Source organism: Beta vulgaris, chromosome 6, assembly GCF_026745355.1.
Source record: "Beta vulgaris subsp. vulgaris cultivar EL10 chromosome 6, EL10.2, whole genome shotgun sequence".
In the NCBI taxonomy this organism is placed as follows: domain Eukaryota; kingdom Viridiplantae; phylum Streptophyta; class Magnoliopsida; order Caryophyllales; family Amaranthaceae; genus Beta; species Beta vulgaris.
The window spans coordinates 8,023,040-8,044,498 of record NC_079207.1 but is presented as its reverse complement, the minus strand read 5'-3'; the positions used below and the strand labels follow the sequence as shown (position 1 = coordinate 8,044,498).

Genomic DNA, 21,459 nt, shown 5'->3' with positions numbered 1-21,459 from the left:
GGCCTGAACAAGGCTCAGCTAGGGATGGCAGTGGGTAATGGACCCTACCCGGATCCGTGGATCCAGATCCGTTTTCAGCGGATCTGGATCCTCAAATTTTGGACCCGACGGATCCGGGTAGGATCTGGATCCTTGGTTTTTAAAATGGATCTGGACCGGGTCCTAAGTTATTACCCGGATCCAGATCCGTTTACCCGTTTTTTTAAAAAATTAAATTAAAATATAAAATACTCCCTCCGTCCCTTAATAGAGTGCCCATTTCTTTTTTGGACACTATTCAAAGGTAAAGAAAGCCCTCAAAAAATATTTCTAATATATAAGAAAAAACATAGTCATGTGGGTCTTGTTTGATTCGTCTCATTACGTACATTAAGAAAATCAAACTTTTATAATTTTTACTAATATGAAATTAAAGATATTGACGATACAAAACGTGCATTGGCAAACGTGCATTGGAGAAATGGGCACTCTATTTAGGGACGGAGGGAGTATAAAGGTAAAATGAAAACCCTAAAACCCTTTGTTTCATTTTTACCCAGCGCCACTTTTCTCTATTCAGTCTTCTACTCTTCTCTTCACTCTTTCGTCTCTCTCTTCAGTCTTCTCTTCTTCTCTTCACTCTAGACCTTCTTCCGGCACTGAACCACCGAGCAAGAAGTCGTGGACTCGTGGTGACCACCAAGCAGTCGGAACACATAGCCAGAGTAGCCGCCGCTGCGCCGGAATTAACAGAACAGCCGTGGTACTTTTATGGCTAATAATTTTGATCGTCATTTTTGTGGTAAGTGTGGTTGAACCTATGTTTACCAAAAGGCTGGAGGCGATTAATCCATGGATTTCATGGCAGAATCTTAAAAATTGTGCTTTCAATTTTATGTTATAAGTAGTTTTTGAGGTTTTTAGATTCATGCAAGACTTTTGGTAATCTTAGTTGTTATGGTTATGGTTAATGAGAAGGAATACAAACCTGAAATCGACATTGTTTCTAATGCAAGCTACACGCCTGCACCACAAACTGCCCTGCTCCCTTAGCCAAGGTTTTTTCTTTAATAATTTCTTAATCTCTTAAAATAATTTCCCAAGATTATTTGTAAAAATAGATATTTCATATTGTTTAATTTGTGGTGTTGTTTGTTTAAAAAATACAGGTTATCAATGACAAATTTGACATTGTTGAGGGACTTATAACTACTGTATATTCCTTCACTAGTAACAATGAGATTTCCTCTTACACAATCTTTTATCATCATGATGAAGAATAGCCTCTCGGATTCTTAGTAGATGGACCAAGTAAAGAATGGAAGATGTAACATTGTAGTTTGTTAAGAATTGTAGCATTATTGAAGTTTGTTAAATTCTTAATATTATTTATGTTGGATTTATTAAACTTAATGTTAGTGAATGCTTGTATGGACAAACAGCGTTGTTATTGAAGTTTTGTTAAACTATATTTTAATGAAAATTAGTATAGTTTAAAGAAAAATAAGTTAGGATCCGTTTTGGGTCCGTTTTGGACCCGGATCCGTAAGATCCGTCGGATCTGGATCTGGATCCTCAATTTCATTACCCAGCGGATCCGGGTAGGATCTGGATCCTTGTCTAAAAAAGGATCTGGATCTGGATCTGGATCCTAGAGGATCCTACCCGGATCCTACCCGTTGCCATCCCTAGGCTCAGCTCATGATCACCTCTACTTTTCAGTTTAACAATTTCTCTCTCATATTTTTGTACTCCCCATTAATTTCCTCCAAAGTGAGGTAAGTAAATTAAAAAAAAAAAAAAAAGACCAACTAGTTTATAGTTACTCGAATTTGTCAACTGATATCTTGTCTTTTCCCTAATAACATAACTCTTTTAATAATATATCCTATAAGGGACTAGTGTATAAATTACTTTATGCTTACTGGCCAAAACAACACTTTATAATTTCACGGCAATTTCTAATTGGTTCATTTGCATCATCAAGTATCAAAATCAACCTATTAACAAGTACTAGTATTAACATAAAAGCAAACCAAAGCTTTCCAACTGTGCATAAAATACCATTTCAACATGAACCAGTTTTTTTGCACCCACAGAATATATTATAATTTCAGCAACTGCCCACTATTTACTTTGTTTCAACACTAAAATGCGCAACTGGTTATTGATTTTCCAACTATATGTTTTTAACATGTTTGAGTTTGACCCACAGGAAATTCCCTTAACTCCGAAACTAATAACATCAAACTTTGTAGTTTCTTGTATCTATAAATATATAAAGCAACAAGTATAAAATATTGCCAAAACACATACATTTACATCAAAATTAAGATTCAAATATGTGTATGTTTAATTCATCTTGTGCATCATTACAATGTCCTACGTTTTCCCATGATGTGCCAAATTATTATTATTCAAAGTATGATGTGAATGAAGCTATTAACACAACGAAGAAGCTAGATTGGCTAAGGAACAATTTTATTGGTGATGGTTTGGAGTTCATTTCTCCTTTTGGAAAACGTAAGGTTACTTATCTAGATTGTACTGCGAGTGGTAGGTGTCTTCGCTATATTGAAGATTACATCATACAAAATGTTCTTCCTTTATATGGTAAGCTCTCTTTCTATCCTAATTTTGTATTATTCAACTTGTGTGGATCTGGTTTACAGTAAAATTAGTTTGCACCAGGTAGAGGTGATCATGGGTCGAGCCGTGTCTAAAAAAAAATTGCCCACTGGTCGGTCGGGCCAAAATTTTGTGCCTAAAGCCCGCAATTTCGGGCCAAAATTAACGGCTTTTTCGGGCCTAAATCGGGTCCGTTCAAAGAATAGACTATAAAGTCCTTTTTGGCTTACCCAAAGCCTGCCCCAAAGCAAAAAAATTGGACCAGGCCAGGCCCAACTGCGAGCTAAAAAATTCTTCCCAAACCTGCCCAAAAATCGGTCTAGGTTGGAGTTGATCAACTCTAGCATCAGGCTCACACACGTAAATTGGAACACACACTATTATAATACATGAAAACACACTATATTACAAACAGATACACTATATAAGAGAGAAATACACTATATCACAAACTAATACACTATATCACAAACTAATACACTATAACACAAAGAACCACTATAACTCTTGGAAAAAAAAAACACTATAGCACAAAAAAAACACACTATGCCATAAACAGATACCTTATATCAGAAAGAAATACACTAGATCACAAACAAACACATTATAACACAAAGAAACACTATGACAAAATAAACATACTATAGCACAGAGAAACCCGCTTTACCACACACAAACACACTATATCAAAACTGACAATATAATCCTAATTTTTTACAACAGGTTCAGTTGTACAATAAACTATATCACGAAAACTGAAAAATAAGGGAGAAAATGAAAAGGCAGATTCATGTGAGGAGAGAAAAAGACAAAATAGTGGAATTTGTCATAATTCCAACATACATAACTCTATTTGATGCACCGAGTTCGTACGAGTTTTTTACAATTTTTTATGTACTCGTTTTTCTTTAATGGAATGTCTCGATTATAGACTCAAAGTAATAGCAAATATATATGTTGTTACAGGAAACACTCACACATGCGATAGTTATGTGGGTCAAGAGACAACAAAGATGGTAAATCAAGCGACTGATTACATAAGGTCGTGTTTGGGTGGAGGTAAAGATGATGCACTAATATTTTGTGGTTCAGGCTCAACATCAGCTATTAAAAGACTTCAAGAAGTAATGGGAATTACAATACCATCAATTTTAAGAGAAAGAATGTTACAAATTATAAGCAATGAAGAAAGATGGGTAGTTTTTGTTGGACCTCATGAACATCATTCTAATTATTTGTCTTGGAAACAAAGCCTTGTTGAAGTGGTTGAAATTGGGATGTGTGAAGATGGTTTGTTAAACTTGGAAGAATTAGAGGAACAACTTAAGTTTTATAAGTTTAGTAAGAGGAAAATGATGGGATCATTTTCTGCTTGTAGTAATGTTACTGGGATTTGTTTGGATACTAGGAAAATTTCTACTCTTCTTCATCAATATGGAGCCTTTGCTTGCTTTGATTTTGCATCCAGGTAGGTAAATTAAATTATCGTCTCTTTAATGTTTAGTTTGTTGCGTGTTTTTGTGATTTATTTATAATTTGTAACATTATTAATTAATGAAGAAAGATGGGTAGTCAACAATTTTTGTAAAACCGTTGTGTTTCTCATAAAATCGCCAAACCAATAAGTAAAGCTTTCCATCAAACCTTTAACTCGGTTAGTGGTTTTTGCCTAAACCAAAAAAGTAAAAAAGTTCGATGTGATCAATCCTATATAAATTAGTATGTAAGGAAATAAATTTTAAAATAATGCAATATAGTGCATGTATCTTAAATTTAAAGGTTACAACTTTCAAGTTTAAATTTACCTATATAGAGTATTTTTTTTTCTCCTCATACTAAAGTTTAAACCATCAAAAGTAGTTCTAAGCAACTTCTATATTTTTACACTTCGTGATTTTATATATTACATTATAAAAGCGAATGATATTTCTACATAGAGTTAAAAATGGAAATTTTCTATTACATTGCAAAGTTGTGATTCAATAATTACTACTTACTATTATTTAGATATATCATAAAAGCATGTTCTCCCCACGACCCACGTTATTTTCAGTTTAGTTAGGTTCAATTCAGTTCATTTACAATAAGTTAAGTTCAATTAAGTTGTTTTATGCCGAAGAGAACATACCCTAAATGATCTATGTTGTACAGTGGGCCATATGTAGAGATCAAGATGAGATCAGGGGAAATGGACGGCTATGATGCAATATTTCTTAGTCCACACAAGTTCCCAGGAGGACCAGGTTCTCCGGGCATCCTTATGATGAACAAAGTTTTATATCACTTGGGATCTTCTCCTCCTTCCACTTGTGGAGGTGGCACTGTCGACTTTGTTAACTGCTTTACTGAAAAGGTACGAGCTTTTTTTGTCTTTACAAATTTTACACTAACATAAACCCCAATAAATAATCGTTATTTGTATCCGTTGAGCTCATCATTTCTTATTGGGAGAATTTTCTTTTCAAACAAAGGAAGGGCGTCTATATTCTTATATACACAGAGTCATTGAGTATATGTTATATTGTGCGCATGATACATTCAAAACTTTTGTTACTCATTTAAAGCGCTGAATAAGAACAAGATATTCTTAGATGTAGTAAACACATGGTATTCAAAACTGCATGCAGGACACTTTATATATGGATGACATAGAAGATAGAGAAAATGCAGGGACTCCACCAATCATCCAGAAGATTAAAGCAGCCTTGACATTTTGGGTAAAGGAATATATTGGGTGTGAAGTGATCCAAAAACAAGAGACTTATTTTATTGAAAAAGCCATAGAAAGGCTTCTTTCTAATCCAAGGTTCTTTATATTAGGTAGCACAAAAGCAAAACGGCAGGCGATTTTGTCGTTCCAAGTTTACTCTTATTCCATAGATTCAAGTAGTGACAAAAGTGAGGTTGCAAATAATAAGCTTCATATGTGGGGAGAAAGTTGTAGGAATAGAGGAAAACCACTTCATGGTGCTTTCATTGTTAAGCTACTTAATGATTTATTTGGAATTCAAGCTAGAGGAGGGTGTGCTTGTGCTGGGCCTTATGCTCATCAATTGCTTAATATCGACCACAATCATTCACTTGCCTTGAGATCTTATGTTGCGAAGGTATGCGGCTTATTATCTTGTCATCTGTTTTTATGTTTCTCTAATATTATTTAAGTTTAACGTGAATTTTAACAATCTAAGGAAAAAAATCACCTTTATAAAAAGTCGGCGCTCATATTCATATATATAAAAGATATTTGCAAAAATTACGTCAGGTTCTTAATGCTCTATTGGTTATACTCGTGAAACAAGTTTCATGCGTCTTATGAAAAAATTCCTAATGAAAGTTTTGTTAATGCTACAAAAGATGAGTACTTGAAGGAATGAGAATGTGGAATGAAACTTAGAACATATGTTCATTCTCATCTTTAATCATTACAAGGCTGGTTTAGGAATTAGGATGTCTTATCCACATGTAATGATCATGTGATAGGAAATGAGATCCACAACTAATTAATATATATCGATCTTATAGTAGTATAATATTTGTACAATGTTTTGCTAAACTTAGTTTAACTAATAAATCGATAAGTACTTAATATAAGTGTATATTAACTCAGATAAGTCGTGCTTAATTTAGTTAAATACAATACAACCTTAATAAATTGAGTAAAGTCTACTATTAGGGTTTGACATTTTTATTATGACTTTTATGTATACATATATACAACTCTTTATATTATTTGTTCGTTATTTATCAGGGTTATCTAGGAGTGAAGCCAGGATGGGCAAGAATCAACTTCCCATACTATCTATCAAAAGAAGAATTCGAGTTCATCTTGTTAGCCTTGGAATTTGTTGCTTCATTTGGCCAACGTTTTCTTGCCATATACAATTTCAACTGGAAAACAGGAGAATGGACATTTAGTAAGCAAAAACTTGAGAAAATCATGCATGAAAGTGGTGTTGATTGCCATTTCTTTAGCCAAAAGTTAGCTTGTGATGTACAAGCACTAAGTCTAGATGACCAAAATGAAGTTGAAGATAATCGTGCAAGAAGATTAAGTGATGAACAAGTGTTACAACGAAAGTATGCATCATACTTGGAAAATGCAACGCATATAGCTCATTGTTTACCAACATGTCCGATTGAACGTCTAGTGCCAGAAGATATAAATCCTGAATTCTTATTGTATAGGGTTTAACCGTTTAAGTCTAATTAAGAACGACAATTTTGTTATTTTCTTCTTGTAGCGTGATTCTTATTAGCTATATACTCCATTATTTACCACGGAATTCATCTTTCCACGAGGTTCTCGAAAGGAGGTAAAAAAAAAACTTTAATATCACTATTGAAAGTTGATTTTTATGGATGGGGGCTTTGTACGAGGGCAGCCAAGAAGAATTCTTCTTACCAATATTTTTTTTTAAAAAAATACTACTAACATACACACATGTATAATAATAAAAAAACAATTGAGAAGCAGATGATAGCATAATAATGTTGGTATCATTTTCGATCCCAAAGATTATAAGATCGAGTCTCACCCCTTGCAAATGGGATTCTCAATTTCCCCCCTCCTTGAAAGAGAGTTCATCTTACCTTTAAAAAGATACACACATGTATAAAAAGTCATGGATTACACATATTGATTCAAGTGAAAGTATTGGGTCAGACCGTCTAACCCAATACTTTGCGTCGGATGGGCTGAGCAAGCTCAAAGAAGAAGACAAAGAAGATGCAAGGACTTCACCATCTTCACAATATGTCTCTCCATCTTCATTTCCTCTTTTGTTGTCGTCTCTTATTATTCTTAAGATTTACATATACTAGATTGCATTTAGAGGAAATTTCTTCAATACTATAGCCTCTAAATTCAGTTTGTTTTTGTCCCTTTTTAAATTTTCTTTTAAAAATTTCATCTTCTTTCTTCTTTTGGGTTCTAATAAGGTTTTTGAGAGCAAAAATTTGCAATATTGGATTTTATCTCTGAACATGTAAGTTACTTTCTCTCCATTATTAAACGTATGAAATTGGTGTGTTTTTTTTGCAATTTTTGGAAGGAGAAGAGAGAGAATGAGTAATCAGAAGAAGAAGATAATGCTTTCCTTCCTCTGATATGATTTTTCTTTCATTTAGTCTTCTGTGTTCTTTCAGTTGGTGTATATAATCTTTCAGCTTGTGTTGTTTTTCTTTCATTTGGTCTTCTGTGTTCTTTCAGTTGGTGTGTAAATTCTTTCAGCTTGTGTTGTTTTTCTTTCATTTGGTCTTCTGTGTTCTTTCAGTTGGTGTTTAAATTCTTTCAGCTTGTGTTGTTTTTCTTTCATTTGGTTATTCTTTCAGTTGGTGTGTAAATTCTTTCAGCTTGTGTTGTTTTTCTTTCATTTGGTCTTCTGAACAAAAATTGAAACCAACTGATTTTTTTTTGAAACCAACTGAAAAAAATTGAAACCTGAAAGTCGTCCGACCAAATATTATGGGTCGGACGCGTCTGACCCAATACCTTCTCTTGATTCAATATACTACCTTTCTTTTTGTACATTCTTTACTTTTTTTTTTAATTAGGAGAGAAAACTACGACTAGACCTAATCAGGACGCCACCATAAAACATCCTTATAGAGGACGATAGAAAAAAGTTGGAAAAAAGAAGGGAAACCATAAGTAATAGAAGTATTAGACACCAAATAATGATCCTTATTGGCTATCCCATCTGCAACTTGATTCGCCTCCTTAAAGTAGTGAGAAAAAAAATTAAATATAAATTTTTAAAAAACGTAAGTTATAAAAGGTAGTTTATTGAAAATTTTCCTAATAATAACATGGGACATTATCCGAGTCCAACAACTAATTACTCGACTCCTACAAAGACATAGACCCGTCCTCTTAAACTGAAATCTTGAACTAAATTGAACTAAACTGAAAGATCCTAAAATATAAAGAGTAAACTAAACTGAAAATAAGTCCAAAAGAACACGGCCACATAGTCGTCTAAAGTTTAAACGAGAGTGTTATCTATTTCTCCTGCCTGTGGCGGAAAATAATACAGTAGTGACGCTCTGCTTCTTCAACTTGGACATCTATGGTAATTATCTTTCCCCCTGCTCCATTTAGTTGCCTTATCAATATTTTCTTTTAACATTCTGAAATTGTTTGAGTGGAATCTCAACTTTTTAATCGAGTTTAATCATCAATTCCAATGCTAATTATTGCTTATTTGGTGTAGTCATACAATGATTAAGAAAAATGAACTTTTGTGAACTTATTATGAACATTTTTGTTCCTGGGTTTTTTGTGATAGCTTACCAATTACATACCCTTTTGAAAATAAATGAGGAATGTAATCGTTGTGTTCAAGAGTGTTGATTAAAATTATTATGAAAGATTATGGGACAACCAAAATATAAGATTATGAAAAGAAAACAAGAATTTGAAGACATAATTCGATAGACTTGTTGAAATGAGTGATTAAGGATATGTGAACAAGAAAGTTTGGCATGGTATGGGGGGTTGAATTAAGAGATCCTCCTTATCCCACCAAATAATACCTTTAGAGGGGGAAAAAAGAAATTTTTGATGTGTTGTCGAGTATCCGACATGGGTACTTGAGTTGCGTGTATGAGAGTTTGTGCACAAGATGTTACCTTAATCTGAATATAGATATTTGCAAAAATTTGATGGTATGACTGAATCAGAGGGGTTTGTGTTAGATGAAATTGCTAGGGACAGTTTTTTTTGGCTTAGGGTAGTGTCTTCAACTTTCAAGTATTGTGCAAGCATGTGATTGAATCTCTTCTGCAAGTGTTTGATCTATGTTTCCAAGGGATGTTTTGAAATCACTTTGTTTAATTTAAATTGAAAATGGAACTGATTGTCACTTCTGATTAACACCAATCCTTTTTCCTCTTTTTTTCTACTAAGCTATGACAAGAAAAAGGCGTATCTTCTTATTGATCACCAAGCATATATAATAACTAACCTCTAAAGTTTGAGCAGCTGGAGAGACCAAAAGTTGCTTCTAATGAGGAATGATCTTATATGGAAATACAGTTCCACCTAGTTGGATGAGGCAATCTGTAGTTACGACTAGTGTTAAGGAGGATTTGTCCGTTTGAGAAATAAAGTGCAGCGGAAAGCTAGACGAATAGAAGTAATAAACAATATAGATGAGGCCAATAGAAGCTATGAAGCACATACGACTCGAAAACAAAAGAAGTGCATTCATTATTTAACCTCTGATATGAAAGTGATTTTTTTTTTCGGGGGGGGGGGGGGGGGGGTGGGGTTAGGTTGGGTTGGGTTGGGTAAGGGTCAGATAGTATGGGAAGGGAAGCTCTATATGCCTGTGAAAATTAGTTAGTGGTATAGGTAGATAAGTACATTATTCATCATACTGCATTTGAGAAAAAGTACTGATAACTGATCCTCTTACTCACATTTGTAATTCTTTCTAATCTAGTTTTATGGTTAAAGCAGTTCCTCCTCTGCTAATGCATTGATCAGGAAAAGGCATGTCAAGCGCTTTAGCAAATGGACTTGCAGGAGCTGGAGGTGGTTTGATTGCTCAGATATTAACGTACCCTCTTCAAGCGGTATAAAGTCTGGTGTATCTTGCAGTATGTGTTTGTAAGTATAATTTTCGTATAATCTGATAAAGCACACGTGGAATCGGCTGTGACTATGTGATTGCAGGTTAACACACGCCAGCAAACTGAGAGAGTTGTCAAGAAAGGGATAAATGATCACCATGGAACTTCACCCTCTAAACAACAGCGTCCTGGAGGCACAATTGTTCAATTGTTTCAGGCTAGTTTAGCTAACTGAGAAACTATTATTCTCAAAAGTTGGGATATTCATTATCATTATATATTTTGGTGGAAAACCAATCAGTCTCCAATTCTATACCAGCTTGCTATAAATACATTATTGATTTTTCATTATTAGTCAGTTTATGTCTTTATGAATACAAGTGTCTAGATTGGCTTGTAATCTTGTAACTGTAACTCATATCCTTTACATTCTACCAAAATCATTTAATTTTGTGTGAACAAATTTTTATATTGTTTTCTTGTTTTGATTTGTTGTTCAGGTAATAAAAACTGAGGGTTGGGGTGGACTTTACAGTGGCCTAAAGCCTTCTCTGTTTGGAACTGTTGCTTCAATGGTCAGTCTTTGTTCTTGTAAAATTCTAGAACTTTAGATGCATAGTTTTCCTTTGAAGATTGCTTGATTGGTATTCTTGTCTCTTCCAGAATCGAACAATTGGCAACTTAGTCAGAGAACCTTTATGCTATTTAGAGTGCACAAACACTTGAATACTATTCATCCAATTACTTGCCATATTCTTCATTCCAGGGTGTGTATTATTACTTCTACCAAGTTTTCAAGAACAAGGCAGAGTTAATTGCAGCAACGCGCAAGGGCAGAGGGCTGGGTGATGGAAATGTTGGAATGATTTCATGGCTTGCTGTTGCAGCTATTTCTGGGTAAAACCCTATGTATTCTTAGATCTTCATAATTTTGACATAATAGTGTTAGCTGCTTATGAGCTATCATTTCTTAAAAGAAGGCGAGAATTTTCCTTCTCTTAATTGATCATGCTTCTAAGTTTTTGACTGGCAATTATTTATCTCTATAAATTTGCAGATCCTTGAATGTTTTGCTTACAAATCCGATCTGGGTACTCGTCACTCGGATGCAGGTACTTTCAGATTTTTCCTTTATGTGACACTGATGCATGAGGAATTGTGGAAAGTGTGTCCAAAGTTGGTTCCTGGTTCATGTTGTTAGAGTCAATCTTGTCAACGTTGCAGCTTCGTTCCCCTTTTTCCTTTTCCTTTCGGGGATGTGGGTGGGGTGGCATACTGTATGCAGAAACATTCTGTTTAGCAAATAGATTAATTAAAGGATAGAATACTGGCTGTGAAGTGGAGAAAATAGTAATAAAAGAAATCCTTGGATATAGAGTTTAAGGGAATCGACTAGGACATTATATTTTGAATACGTGCAAGGAAAGTAGGAAATGTATTATTTCTTGAACATGTGTGTGCTCTCAAATCAGCATAAGTGGGAATTTCCATGATGAATATATTGTTCTCATTCTTGCATCACACATTTTGAGAGTGTGCAGAATGTACTTCAGAGCTCGTGATTTAGTCTAATGTTTTGCAGCGTCTTTGTTTATAGACACAAACCCAAGCAGAAAGAAATATAATGGAGAGAAAGAGGGAGGCCCTTCAGAGGGAAGCTTCCGAGAACAGTGCTATAGCATCCACCTTACAAGACAAGTTGGTTGAACTCGAATTGTTGAAACCGAAACCATATGGAACACTGCAAGCGGTAGGTTTGTTATATATGTTCTTCTGATAAGATTACTCCATTTCCAAGGTGTTATGTTTCTGATATTGTGTCCTCTATATATCTTTGTTTAAATTTGAAAGGGTGACTCTTGTGATATTTTTGTGGCCCCTATACATAACTTTTTTTAGGTAGATAAGATGAAGGGCCCTACCGGGACGGAACTTCTTACATGTCAACCCAGCCCAGGTTAGGTGTCTAGACACTTTGGAAGGGGGGGGGGGGAGGGGATCCCCTCCCCCAAAAAGCCCCAAGTGGAAATCGAACCCACAACCTTTAGGTTGAAAGATACAATCCTTACCCCTAGGCGAAGCATACTTTGGTATAACCACCCCCCTCCCCTGAAATAGTTGAGTTCTGACTTTACTTTTACGTATGTGTGAACCTGGGAACAAACCTCTTGAACTCTGTGATGCAAAATTTCAGGAAGTGGTTTTTGAAGATTTCAGTAGTATTATATAGCTGCACTCTTACAGTTCTGTGGGTGTTTGATTGAATGACTTACATCTTATGCTTCTTCAGGAGCTGATTGACTTGCATCTTATACTTCTCTGTCTCACTTCTACTTTTTTTAATTGGGATTGAACCTTTGCAGGCAGCTGAGATCTACAATGAAGCAGGAATTAGAGGTTTTTGGAAGGGTATTATTCCTACTCTTATTATGGTTAGTACCTCCCAGATCCTTGAGACGTAGAAATGAAAGGAATCTTCTGAATTTTTGAAGTAACAATAACGAACTGTTATTAGGTTTGCAACCCGTCAATCCAATTCATGATTTATGAGACCTCACTAAGGTCTCTCAAAGAGAAACGGACAACAAACAAGCATGGAGTGAAGCAAATAACAGCTTTGGAGGTTAGATGATTTTAATGTATTCAAATATTTTAATCAGTGACATCAAAAGATCAACAAACTCAAAAAAATATCGAGTGAAATATTTACCATTAGCAAGGTCTAGGAAGATCAAGATGTAAATAGTGTTGTCCTAACTGGCTAATCAGATAGTGGAACTCTGAAATCTATTTAGATTCTCTCTCCTATTGTAGAAAACAGCCTACCTTGGACAAAGCCAAAAGGTAGAGCTCAATAAAGGAATATTTTACCTTCCTTTGCAAGAGCTAAAGCTCTAGTGATAAGCCTCCCACTGTTTTTCAACCATTAGGTTGCGCACTCAAGATCTACACCCACTATCTACTCCTAGCACAAGAGTGACTGAGTGACTGAACGGGTAAGTTCGGTCTTATAAGCTGCCTAAATTGGAGCAGTAAAACATTACGGAAAAAGGACAAATTAAATTACTACTCATCAAATTACCTCCCATATAGCTGACTGTCATTGTAATTGCTTTACAGTTATGTGAGATGCTAGGTGATCCTAGTTGGAATTGCTTTACAGTTACGTGAGACGCTAGATGCTCCGAGTAACTCAAACTTAGTGGCCTAGAATAGGCCTAATGGAAAAATTACCGAACCTCAGATAATTTTTGTTGTAGAACTGGGTGCAGCCTGTATCAGTCCTAATTTAGTTTTCAGTTGAGTCTCTCTCTCTCCCTCTCTCTCTCTCCAATGACTTTTGATAGGTTTTAGTTGCTTTCTTACTATATAACTGCATCTACCTTATTACAACAAGCAAGCTTTGTATTTAATATCTCTCGATATATGAATTCTTGAGAAATACTGTTCTGAGATCACTTTTTATGCATGTTATATGAATAGGTGTTCTTTCTTGGTGCTGTGGCTAAACTCGGTGCAACAGTTGTAACATATCCTTTGCTAGTAGTCAAGGTATTTTGATTGCTATCTTTTTTGATGACCTTGCTCAAAAGCCCTTCCATTTGAATGTATCATAAACAACCATCATTCAGTAGTTTTCTGTTTCTATAATCTTTTCAAACGATCTTTAGTATCTTTTATCCTTATTCATGTTCCTTGGGGTTGGAAAGTCATACAATCTGCGTAATCATACGTTATGCAATATGCATGAACTAACTAAATTTAAGAGCATAAACTTTTTGGACTGTTTCTCTGGCACTGCCTTTTAGTATAGTGTCATCTTTTCCGCCATGGTACATGGAGCAGCTATTGTGACCTGATGGCTGGCTATGCTACACCTGCTGCAAGAACCTCCTTCCTAACTCGTGAAAGAATATAAGTACATACTATTATAGTATCATATGATCGTTGTGATTTGGTAAAAGCTTCATGTCACTTGTAAGCAATATAAAATTTATCGTGATTCTAAATCATGACGGGATGCTCTCACTTGAACTCAATAAAGTTATGCTAATTTAAAATTTGGGATGATTTTGCAGTCAAGGCTGCAGGCAAAACAAGATATTGGCAATAATGTCTCATTGAGATACTCAGGTGTGTTTTGACAAGCGTACTAGCCTTGAGGCTTCACATATTATTTTTAATGAATGAAATTGTCATTGTGTAATCTTACTTGAGACTTTTATTTCACTTCAAGTGCCCATGTCGGATCCTTACCTATCGAACATGGATATGGATGTTCCTGACACTTTATTTTGCATCAATATATAATGATATAGCTGCATGAGCCACTTAGACATGTACCCATGTCCTACAAGAGTACTCGAGTCCAAGTAACCTAGTCATAATTGCATGACATTTTTTTTTGACTGTTCTGATTTCTCTGGTAACGTAGTCATAATTGGAGTATTATATGGAGCACGATCCTCAGTTTCATCCAGTCCCATCCTATATGGTGGGCCAATATGTGTAGGAGAAATTTATCATAAACTTGCACCGCGACATCAATAACTACAAAGATATGAGAGGAATTTGTTTTTTTTTTTTTTGGGGGGAGGGGGAGGGGTTAGTGATTTGAACTATATATCTATCAGACTATCACGAACCATGTCCTTAGCGAGCACAAGCCAAGTGCAAGATGTGAGCTTCGTATCTAATATAAACTGATCAAAATATATAAAGAATGCATTAGAAGTATATTACATGTCCATGGGGCCCTCTTCAATGTCTTAATGTCCTTTGTGCTCAATAATCTTCTTTAATTCTGACATTTTATTGCTTCAATCTGCTGTCTGTTTTATTTGTAAATCTGCGTGTTTACTTAGAAACTCGATTTGCTAGACTACATTCTAAGTCACTGTGCGTGTTATCTGCTGCTTGTTTTTACTCCTAATTGTAATTGATGCTAAGACCACAGTAATATGGAGTTTGTCTTCAACCCTCTTGAGTGTTTAGACTTCTCTGATGTGTTCAACTTCTGATATGCAGTTTCTTTTGTGTTGTTAGTAGATTTTGGGACCTGTATATTCTGAATATATTTAGATATTGATTGAATTATTGATAAACAAACAGGTACCGTAGATGCAATAGTTAAAATGATACAGTATGAAGGATTGCTGGGATTTTACAAAGGGATGAGCACAAAAATAGTGCAGAGTGTTTTTGCTGCCTCTGTACTATTCATGGTAAAGGAAGAGCTTGTGAAGGCGATTACGGTTCTAGCCGATAAGACCCGCAAGATCAGACTTAATGCACTCAGATAATCTCACTAGCAGTGCGCATGAAATTACTAGTACTGAAACTTAGAACACAGAATAGTATTTGATGTACATAGATCTCTTTTTTCCTTGACAACAGGTGAAAATTTATCAAGGTTTGATTGTGAAAAATTGGGTCAAGCAGGTTGCCATATTCTTGTGAGACAGAAATTACAATCATATTTGTCACTATAATAGCGATATATAGTGTACAAAAATTATTAAAAACGACGGTCTAATTTTAATATAAAAGTAGACCTAGTCACTACATGAATTAAAACACCAAGTCAACAACTCAGCAATGTTACATTGTCTTGTGTAGTTTAGACCAAAGAAGACATGGAATACTTTTTGTCATTACTTTTAAAATGCTTGCTCCATAATAGCAAGCAAGAGTAATTACTTGATCATTTAAACTAATCCCTGAACATTTTATCAACATAGGGAAATTGACACATCAATTAAGGTTGTTGAAAGTAATATACATAAAGAAATAGAGAGATGAATCTTTTTTAGGTGGTGAGCCATATAAATATGTCTTGTTCACCTTATGGATTGAGCATAGGTGTAGAGTATTTCTCCTCTAAGCTCCTACTCGGTCCTCTAATGCCTATGTTTTTTTTGGGTCTCCGTTGGGAACTCTTGGTAGGAAGAAGGACCCTATTGCACTAGCACTTATCGCAGGTCCGACAACTCAGCTAGGTCAATGCTTGAGAGTAGAGGGATTAAGGAAATCCCTATTTCCAAGCACAAACAGGTAGTGAGACTCGAACTTGTGGCCTCAAAATCAAATGTCTATGTACCTCTATCAAAACGTAATACCAAAAGTTATACGACATCACTCCACCACAACCTCAACAAAACTAACCTATAAGTTCAGTGTTTTACAAAAGCTACCAAAATTAGCTATTAATATGCATTTACTTTACTACTTTGTCAACTAGTTGTATCAAACACATCAATTGTACTCTCTTTGTCGAACACATAAATTGTACTCCCCATATGTCTTCTAAATTATTACACTTCACTTTAGGAAAAACCAATAAAATTTTGCAAAAAGTAAGAAAGAAGTATAACAAAAGAATAGTTGGTTTTGAAAAATGTAAAAGAAACATTAAAATATTATAGGAGAGAAAAACAGGATAGGTGGGAAGATTTCTAGGTGGATTATTAAAATAATAAAATGGGTGGTGGAAAAAATGCGTAAAAAAGTGTAAAAGTTGATGTATAGGATAACATATAAGGAAAAAGTAAAAGTGTAACAATTAAATAGATCCAACAAAAAACTAAGCATAACAATTAAAAAAACGGACGTAGTATAACCAAATTTGACAACTAACAACTTTTTTTTTTTTTTTGGGAAAGTAGAACAATAGATAAAATATAACCTGTCAAGTACATAGTTTAGCCATGATCATCATCATTGGCTTCCATATTACAATTACGAATGTCTTCTTCTAAGAAATTAATACAAACCGGGGGAGGGGAACTTAGTTCTTGCAAAACATTGTGGCCTGTGAACCTCCCTTGCGCATATTTAGCTAGTGCATCCGCGGCCTTGTTAGCACTCCTTCCTTCATGCTTCAATTCTATTCCGGCGTTTCTTTGGAGCAACACCCTGCAGATATGAATATCATCAAACAACACACTTTTAGCTCCACTGTTATTGTGCACTTCCTCTACCGCATTTTTGCAATCAGATGCAATTATGCAATGCCGCCAGTCCTTATTTATCACCCAGTTAACCGCCATGAGAATGCCCCTAATTTCTGCCTCCAGGGCATTAGAGCAGTAGGTGTTCCTCCATATCCCACCTTGCCATCTACCTAATGAATCTCGACATATTGCAACTAAGCCAGATTTTTTTGATAACAAAATGAAGGAGCTATCCACATTTATTTTTAGAGCCGATGCCGGGGGAGGGGACCATCTAAGAGTGGGGTTCAGATCATTGGAAGTGGGGTAAGGATGAAACGAGTTGGGGTTAGAATTAAGGTTAGAATTGGGAGCTTTACCCACCTTAGGTTGGTTCGTAGAGTAGAACCATTCGGTGGCGGCCCAATGAGACTTTTTAATGGAGATGGAAGAAGAAACATTCTTCTTGGAGAAAACCCAGGCATTTCGCCTTAGCCAGAGACCCCATATTAGGAAGATGAAGTCCACATTAGAAGGGTTTAAAGATGATGAGCTGTTATGAACTTTAGTGATGTTCTCTTTAAGCCACTCGTTGAATATAATTCCATTGTTAATGGGTATCTTTTTTTCCTTCCACACCTCTATGGCCCTTGGACAGCTTCTTAAAATGTGGTTCATACTTTCAACTTCTTGGGGGCAGAACGGGCAGTGTTTGGGGTATGAGTTTACCCGGAAGTTAATATTGTCATTTGTGGGCATCCTGTTCCACCAGGTTTGCCACAAAAAGAAATGGTGTTTTGGGAGCCCCGGAGCTTTCCAGATCCATTCCCACCCTTCATTGTTAGTGTCGTTACATAGGTAGCTAGTAGCTTTTTTAGAGTTAAATTTTCCCATGTCAGACCATAAAGAATATGTGTGATCGTCCTTATTAGAGAATTCAATGGCTCTAATTCTCTCAATTATATCACGGGGAAGAAGAATGGAGCATATCGAAGTGATATCACGATCTTTAAGGACACTTAAGCAAAGGTCATATTCATTCTTATTAAGGGGTCCATGGATTAGGGATCTCAGGTTATTACCTTGTAGCCAATTATCTTTTCAAAGGTTAATGCACTTCCCATTACCAACCGCCCAGGCTAGGCTATGTTTATACACCTCCCACCCCGTTCCAATGCTCTTCCAAATGTGAGAGCCTTTTTTAAAGTTAAGCGGTTCATGATTATTATTAAAATATTTCTCTTTAATGATATTAGAGGCCCACATAAGATTGTTGTCCAGTTTCCAGCATAGTCGGGTGAGGCTTATTTTATTAAGGTTGCTATGGGTTACGAAGCCTAGACCTCCATTGCTCTTCTTTTTGCAAATTTTTTCCCATGCTATCCAAGAGATTCTTTTTTTGTCATCTTTACTATTCCAGAAAAAATTACTACAAATTGAATCCAGCTTTTTTTTAATGAGGATCGGGAAGTCAATTAGGTGCATGAAGTAGCGAGGGATAGCCTGAAGGGTCGCACTAATGAGGATGGCTCTCCCCGCTTTATTAAGACTCCTTGCTTTCCATGAAGCCAGTTTAGTGGCCACTTTATCAATGATAAAGTTCAGCTTGTTTTTTGACGGTTTCCTATGGCATAGGGGAAAACCCAGATAGGTACCTAAGTCATTGGTGCTAAGGATATTAAGATCCTGTTCAAAGTCATCTCTTATGTCCATGTTTGTGTTAGGAGAGAAGTAGAGCATACTCTTTGTATCATTAGATTTTTGGCCCGAGATTTCAAAAAAGGAATTCAAAATAGTCCTCATAGTGGTAAGTGTGTGGGAATTGGCCTCTCCAAAGAGCAAGATGTCATCCGCGAAGAAAAGATGGGAGATTTCCGTATTGCCTCCCCTAACTTTGAACGGGGTCCAAGCTTTTGAGTTACAAGCTTCATGGATCTTCCTAGACAGGTAATCAAGGCAAATGATGAAAAGATATGGAGAAAGTGGATCACCTTGTCTAATTCCCCGGGTCATGTTAAATGATTTCGTACGGTTCCCATTAACTTGGATGGCAGTTTGGCCTGACTCAACACAGCTCATGATAATTTTAATGGTCTTATAAGAGAAGTTTAAGCATTTCAGGCAATGCTCAATAAACGGCCACTCGATCCTATCATAGGCTTTCTCTAGGTCAAGTTTAAGGGCAAACAAGCCTTTTCCCCCCTTTTTTTTGTTCATGGAGTGTAAGATTTCAGATGCAATTATGAAATTTTCTTCCGATCCCCTTCCTTGGATAAAACTATATTGATTAGGAGAAATTATTTTTTTTAGAAACGGTCTCATTCTTTGAACAAGGATCTTAGTGACCAGTTTGTAAGAAGAATTCACTAGACTGATAGGTCTAAGATTATTAAGTCTGAGAGGATTTTGAATTTTTGGAATCAGCGAGATGAGAGTAGAGTTCATGTTTTTTGGCATGTCCAGAGAGGAGAAAATCTCCTTTACACAGTTATAACAATCAAATTTTATGGTTTCCCAAAAGTGATGATAGAACAAAGCATGAAAACCATCGTCCCCTGGGGCTTTGGATTTTCCTATAGAAAAGGCCGCATCCTTGACTTCTAGCATGGTAGGAATTTCGCTACAATTGAAGGCTTCAATGGAGAGCACCTCAGGAGGAGGAGGGAGGGAGTCGGACTTAAATAAAGATTTATAATGGTTTACTATAAGGTCATTAATCTCATTTGGATTAGTGATAGTGTTCCCCACCTCATCTTTGAGCATCAAAATTTTATTAGCTTTTCTTCTAAAAATAGTCGAGAGGTGGAAGAAATGAGTGTTACGGTCCCCGTTAATTAGCCAATTAGTTCTGGAGCGAATAAACCAATAATCCTCCTCTTGATTCAAGATAGAGTTAAGCTCCTTAGTAAGTTGATCCTCTAAGTTAAAAAGGAAGACATTACTCGGATCAGATTCAAAGGCTTTTTGGACTCCTTGAATTCGGCCCATCAATTTTTTCTTTTGTTTAAAAATGTTAGCTTCCTCATTATCCCAATCCGGTATTTTAATACTTAGGTCCTTAAGCTTATTGGTTAGATGAGTTTGGCTAGAGGCCCATTGGTTCCTGACCCAAGGATCAAATGATGGGTTTTCTAACCACATGGGTTCGAATTTGAAGGAACGGTTTCGGATGGGCTGCGTTTGGGGTTTTAATTTGAGGATTAAAGGGTTGTGGTCAGAGGATAGCCTAGGGAGGGTGTTTACTATAGCATCCGGGTAACAATAGGTCCACTTATCACAAGCCCAACATCTATCTAATCTTTCAAAAATTGGATAGCTCTTCCTTTTGTTAAACCAAGTGAACTTGCTTCCACTGAAACCCAAGTCAAATAAACCACAGTGATCCATAGTTTCTTTGTATTTATTCATCTTGTAAGTTTTAGGAGGTTACCACCCACTTTTTCATGGGCATGGGTTACTTCATTAAAATCACCAAGAACCAGCCAAGGTAAATTTATACTATTGCTCATATTTATCAAGTTATTCCACAGCTCTAGCCTTCCATGATATTTAGTATTAGCATACAAAGCAGAAATATAAAAAGGGGCAGAATTTTGGACCTGAATAACTCCATGGATAGCTCTTGGATCCTTAGTTATGGAAGTGAAGGAATGAAGTCCTTCATTCCATAGCATAAGAATACCACCAGAATACCCTTGCGGCTCCACGGTCTCGAATGAATTGAAAGGCAGGCTACTTACAATTTCCTCAATACTTTTCCGAGCCACCCTAGTTTCCGTGATGATGACAAACATAGGGTCATGATCGCGAATAAGCTGCCGAATATTCCTCCGAAACCCCTGTCTAGCGACCCCTCTAGCATTCCACAGCAGAATCGACATTCCCGGGTTTAAGGGATGGAGATTCATGATCTCCTCTAGCACTGTCGGGTGTGTTTTGCTGTCCAAGGCAACCATTTTTTCGGCTTTCAAGCTGTATAACAGATCGCTGTTCACTTTGAGCTTCACCCCCGACATCCTGTCCCCGCCGTTTTTGGTTGTTCCCCACGCCATTTTCAGGGTGTTTTGCTTGCAAGTTTTTGTGAGACGGAGCCATTTGACGTTGTCGGTTTCGCTTCCCGCTTGCACCATTAGCCAGTTCTTGGTAATTGATAGGGCTTTTCGCCCTTGAGGAAGAACGGGTATTGGGTCGGACATAAACTGAAGCTCCCAGGGGATTGCTTCGTCCGAGAACTCATCGATTGTCTTCTTCATCCACCATTCGAGGTATATCCCAATGATTTCTGATATTTTTTTCACGTCCGATAAGCATGGCAGATGAGCAGGGACTAGTCTCCCCCGGTTCT

General features: G+C 36.2%; 3 protein-coding genes across 5 annotated transcripts; 2 read left to right on the top strand and 1 right to left on the bottom strand.

Annotated features, from left to right (window-relative positions):
- The first annotated feature begins 2,271 nt into the window (after positions 1-2,271).
- Positions 2,272-6,890, top strand: LOC125498230 (uncharacterized). The gene is made up of 5 exons (XM_048646042.2): positions 2,272-2,592; positions 3,574-4,075; positions 4,759-4,960; positions 5,235-5,714; positions 6,356-6,890. The coding sequence occupies exons 1-5, from the start codon at positions 2,322-2,324 to the stop codon at positions 6,797-6,799; spliced, it is 1,899 nt and encodes a 632-aa protein (XP_048501999.1). The 5' UTR covers positions 2,272-2,321; the 3' UTR covers positions 6,800-6,890.
- A 1,653-nt stretch (positions 6,891-8,543) lies between these two features.
- On the top strand, positions 8,544-15,620 carry LOC104895431 (peroxisomal nicotinamide adenine dinucleotide carrier). 3 transcript variants are annotated; one of them, XM_010681934.4, is made up of 12 exons: positions 8,544-8,678; positions 10,070-10,185; positions 10,286-10,399; positions 10,683-10,757; positions 10,949-11,079; positions 11,240-11,294; positions 11,780-11,932; positions 12,546-12,614; positions 12,698-12,805; positions 13,666-13,734; positions 14,262-14,316; positions 15,295-15,620. In XM_010681934.4, exons 2-12 carry the CDS (start codon positions 10,105-10,107, stop codon positions 15,483-15,485), a joined length of 1,101 nt encoding a protein of 366 aa, XP_010680236.2. In that variant the 5' UTR covers positions 8,544-8,678; positions 10,070-10,104; the 3' UTR covers positions 15,486-15,620. The 3 variants fall into 3 exon arrangements, with proteins under 3 accessions (XP_010680236.2, XP_010680237.2, XP_010680238.2); XM_010681935.4 differs by having other exon boundaries at positions 8,579-8,678; positions 10,067-10,185; XM_010681936.4 differs by having other exon boundaries at positions 8,582-8,678; positions 10,097-10,185.
- Positions 15,621-16,883: 1,263 nt separating this feature from the next.
- On the bottom strand, positions 16,884-17,792 carry LOC130591739 (uncharacterized). The gene has a single exon (XM_057395551.1). It carries the CDS (start codon positions 17,790-17,792, stop codon positions 16,884-16,886), a length of 909 nt encoding a protein of 302 aa, XP_057251534.1.
- Between the last annotated feature and the right edge of the window lie 3,667 nt (positions 17,793-21,459).